This window comes from Tupaia chinensis, unplaced genomic scaffold (assembly GCF_000334495.1).
Source record: "Tupaia chinensis unplaced genomic scaffold, TupChi_1.0 Scaffold000069_1, whole genome shotgun sequence".
In the NCBI taxonomy this organism is placed as follows: domain Eukaryota; kingdom Metazoa; phylum Chordata; class Mammalia; order Scandentia; family Tupaiidae; genus Tupaia; species Tupaia belangeri.
The window spans coordinates 1,184,652-1,189,477 of record NW_006159529.1 but is presented as its reverse complement, the minus strand read 5'-3'; the positions used below and the strand labels follow the sequence as shown (position 1 = coordinate 1,189,477).

Here is a 4,826-nt window from a genome sequence, read left to right as displayed (position 1 = left end):
GATGAACAAAACCCTCCCAAAAAAAAAAAAAATCAGTGGTTAAAAATAATCCAAAAATACAAAGAAAGCAAAAAAAAAAAGAGGAAATAACTGATAGAACAAATAGAAAACAACTAGAAAAATGTTTATAATCTAGCCACATAAATAACTGGACTACCTTTAAATGGGGTAAGCACATCAACTAAAAGATTATCATGTTAGATGAAAGTGTAAGAAACAACTATATAGTTTCTTGAAGAAACCCACTTTAAATATAAAGGCATAGATAGATTAGGTTTCTATAAGAAACCCACTTTAAATATAAAAGCATAGATAGATTAAAAGTAAGAGAGTGGGAAGAAATATTCTCTGTAATAGTGTTTAAAGTTCTACTTTCTTCATATCCTCATCGATATTTGATATTGCCTTTCATTCATTTTAGCTATTCCAGTGGATGTTTAGTGGTATTTCATTTGCTTTCCTTTGTATTTCCCTGATCACCATTGAAGTCGAGTACTATTTTATAATATTTTTAGTCATTTGGTATCCTCTTTTGTGAATAATCTGTTAACGGTTCAAGTTTTCATTGTTTTGTGCCTATTTTCTACTATGTTATCTTTTTTCCTCATTGACTTGTAGTTCATCATCTATTATGGATATAATCTGTTGTTATTTGTCTCTGCTGACTTTTACTGATAGTAACTTGCCTTGTTGGGTGTTTCTTAATTTTTGGTTGTAAGCCCTTTGTTTCTTTTTTAATCTGTGGCAGGCCTGTGGGTGTAAATATCAATATGTCAAGGTTTCCTTCAGAGGATTTTCTTTGCTTCTGCTGATTTCTGGGGAATACAGCTGTCCTAGGGCCCCTTCAGCTTGAGACTGGGCCTCAGCAAAGGTTCAAAATGATAGTTTTCACCTGGTTGCTGACCCAAGTGTTGCTTAGGTTTACAGAAAACTACCTGGCTCTTCCTATCAGCCCTCAGGGCAGCTTCAGTCTCCTGGCTGTCCAGTTTCAAACCCTAGTTCTCTACCCTTCCAGCCACTGACTGTAGTTTTTGCTTATGTTTTTCTTTTTGGAAAAAATGTTAGTTATAACGTTAGAAGTGGATAACTTTCACATTAAATTTAGGTATAAAATAATTTTTTAAAAGAAATTTAAAGGAGTCAAATGATCCAAAGGATTAAGGATTTAATTGAGGAAAAAAAGATTGATGTTGCTTTCTCTTGAATTTAAAATGATTTTTATGTTTCTTTAAAAAAAATCTTTATTCAGTTCATTCAAAAAACATTGACAAAATAAATTTCAGTTGCAATTTTATGTGTACCCAAAATAAAAGTGATATTTATAACAATGACTTACATATTAATGACAAACTACAATTTCATAAAAGATTATAAACCTTTTGCACACAAGTGTGCAAAAAGATTGTAAATGATAAGCTTTTGTTTACAAGAGAAAAACAAATCAAAACCACTTTTTGTATTGTCTGAAATAGTTCACAGTAATGTGTATTTGTTAATTTATTTGTCATCAAAAGAGCACTTTGCCTACAAAAAGGTCTGACTAGTGTGCAAAATGATTTTGATGTAATTTAATTGTGTTTTAATTATATTTTAATTATTTTCATGTATTTTAAAGTTATTTCATGTTAAACCAAGCAGAAATCTCAGAGGTCCTTCTTTTTTTGTCTTTTCTATACTTAAAAATTTCAGGAGAAGTTCAAAGAGGTTAAGTGATTTAAACCAAGATTTTTTAAGTTATTAGTGCCTAGAACTAATTCAGAGATCTTTAGAAATAGTACTATATATTTTTTCCACTAAACCATGTTGCACTCTTAATTAAATGTCTAGATTATTTATTCATTCTACCTTATTTTATTTTTTTAGAATAATTTATTTAATTTTATTAACTTTTTTTTTTGTAATTTGCTATAGGGCTCTTGCACTCATCAGAGAGAGACAGAAAGAGAAAGAGGGAAAGTGAAAAAGCAAGCCTACAGGTCTAGGACTCGAATCATGACTGGCCAAGTGAGAGTTTGGTGCCTTAACCACCACTCTACCTGCTGACCTTACTTTATTTTCTTTATGGGAGTAGTTTTCCTCAAAATTTTATGTAGTCTTTATAGAATTATTAGAAAATTTAAATTTCTAAACTCTTTAGTTTCAACTTGAAATTTCGATTATAGAAACTACAAACCTGCCACTCTCTAATAAAAAAAAATTACTATAAAAGTTTATTGTTGAACTAATAGGATGAATTTTTCTTTAAAAACAGACTTAAAAGAGAATTAGAACTTTATAAGGAAGATGACATGGAAAGCGTATATGAAGCTCTCCAAACAGAAATAGAATTTTTGGAGTTGGTAAGCCATCATAGATTAACTTCTGTTCAACATTATTTGACCTCCTGGTAAGAATAATCAGTCTGGTAGATATATCATTATATCAGTGAACTAGTGCTTTGACCTTGAATAAAAACAAACAAACAAACAACAAAACACACACACACACACACACACACACACACATACCAGCAATGAATAAGACTAAGGTTAGTATATAAATCTGAAAAATCTTTTGAATTTCTTCAGAGTTAGGTACTACAGAAAGGAAATTATATTCAGATGAATATGTACAATTGCAAACTAAGTTGGAAAAAAAATTAAATCTGACCTTACATTTCCTTGACTGAAACTGTTATTGGAGTATTAATGCACTGAAAGATTTTAACTATTATAGTACTTAAAAGCTTTTCTCTTGATAGGCATAAATTATACTTTTATTATATTTGATCCTAAAACTTTCTCATTACAGATTTCTACAATCTGAAAACTTTGGAATCAATTATGGGAAACTCATTTTCAGATTGTGTGGGAGCACTTTAAATTGCTTTAACCTTGTACTTTAGTTGTTGATATAAAGAACAATGTTTGCTGTGCTTCATTTTAATAGGAGACAATACATATCCTTAAAGTACAATATGTTAAAATATAGTTTTAATTTGATACATCACATTTTGTTTCATATTTATTTTCTATAAACATTTTCTCATTCAGAAAAGTTTCAGTAGGTTCTGTTCAGATTTATGTTTTCTATACAAGTTTTCAAAAATATAATTCAGAAATTCCTAGAGTTATAGTTGTGCTCAATTTAGGAAAATTTTATCAATTGCTTTGTTAAGACTTTTTTTGGGCCAGCCCCACACCACAGTGGTTAAGTACTGTGCATACGATAGTAGGTCCCACATGGCCAACCACGGTTCAAATTCCAGCCCTAGCAGCTTGAAAAACATGTTGTGTGTGTTGTACATACATGTATGCCCAGGATTATGATGGGACACAGAAAATGAGGAGAAAAGGCAAAAGGATAGCAGTATGACCAGGCCCCATTGGAGGGTGCTTTTTCTCACCCTCTTTCTGATCCATACACATTCCTTTGGCTTGAAAAAATTTTTTTAAAAATAAAGGGGGACTGGTAGATGGTGTAATAACAGCTATGTCACTGGACTCCTACATAGTTAACTGCAGTTTGAGTCCAGGATCCGGTGGCTTAAAACTCACTCCAGGCATGTGTGCGTGTGTGCCCAAAATCCCAAGAAGAGAATGGAGGAGAAGGGATTGTGGTGTGGCCATTCCCTCCTGGGGGGGTGATTTTCCTCTTTCTGTCTCTTTATCTCTGTTTCTCTGGTGAGCATATGCACCCTATAGCAAAACATTAAACATTTAAAGAATTCAGTTTATCTTATGAGTAATTACTTTGTTTTCTTTTCAGACATTGGCACAAAAAGATCTTCAGGAAAAGAAATATCCTGTAGAGAATTGATCAGCCAATTTGATCAAATCATCTTTGAATCAGTCGTTGTGATGAATATATAAATTGTACCCATTATAACAGATTCTTATGGAAGACATGAGAAGGTCCAGAATATTCAAAGTTGTTAAATGGAATTGGTTTACTAGCACTTTAGGATAATAATTATTTTATCCTATTACTCCCTGGAAATTTAAGAATTCCTGCATGATTGATTTTATTTTTGAAGGAAGAGAAAGTATTTAATTGATATTGTGTTCACAGACTTCTGACATCCTCCTAACCCTTAAGCTGATCTGTCTTTTCTGGTCTATACTTTCCATGCTTTGTTGTGGCTTACCTTGGGTCCAATCAAACACACATAGGAAGAAATGCTCAGATTATTGACCTAAGTTTTTGTTTCCATTTCCACTAACAAAGGTGCTTACTTTCATTTCAGTCTTTCTCCTAAGATGTCTGTTGACAGAAGTCTTCTGAGACCCTTCATCTGTAAAAGCCACTTCTCCACTTTTTGTGTGTCTGTAGAGTTAAAATCTGGGGCAGCTGCAGCTGTTTTCCAACAGTTTGTGGCTTGCTGGTTTTCTTTCTAATACCAATGCTGGTTAGAAATGAGTTATCTACTTGGAGAGTTACTTAAGCTCTTTACAGACATCAGGGTTCATTTTCACTTGTGGCTTGTAACATTGCAACTGAATACAGTATGCTCATGGTTGGCTCAAAATTGGTATTGCCACTGTAAAAATAAATTTAAACTGGCTTATTTTTCCTGTTCTGTAAAAAATTTAACCTTTTGTCCTTTCACTTCTGTACTATGGCCAGGTAAACGCCCTTGCAATAAACTGCACCAAGACAGACTTAATTATGCAAACCTCCAGGAACTGAACAAGCGGAATGTGGACCTAAAAAAACTAGAAAGACAACCCATGCACCTGTATCACAAGAGCTGCTGCTCTTCCCCTTATGAACAAAGTTACCCGTTAAACTTCCACATACCTTCTCCTGCCTATAAAAATACCTGTAACAATAGAAAAGGGGTCCTT

General features: G+C 32.8%; 1 protein-coding gene across 1 annotated transcript in view; it reads left to right on the top strand.

Moving 5' to 3' along the window:
- The window catches only part of CCDC172 (coiled-coil domain containing 172), a 94,900-nt gene that overhangs the window by 85,186 nt on the left and 4,888 nt on the right, over window positions 1–4,826 (top strand). The window contains exons 9-10 of the mRNA XM_027767414.1: window positions 2,252–2,339; window positions 3,748–3,786. Of these exons, the coding sequence (XP_027623215.1) occupies window positions 2,252–2,339; window positions 3,748–3,786 (127 nt within the window). The remainder of the gene's footprint in view (window positions 1–2,251; window positions 2,340–3,747; window positions 3,787–4,826) is intronic.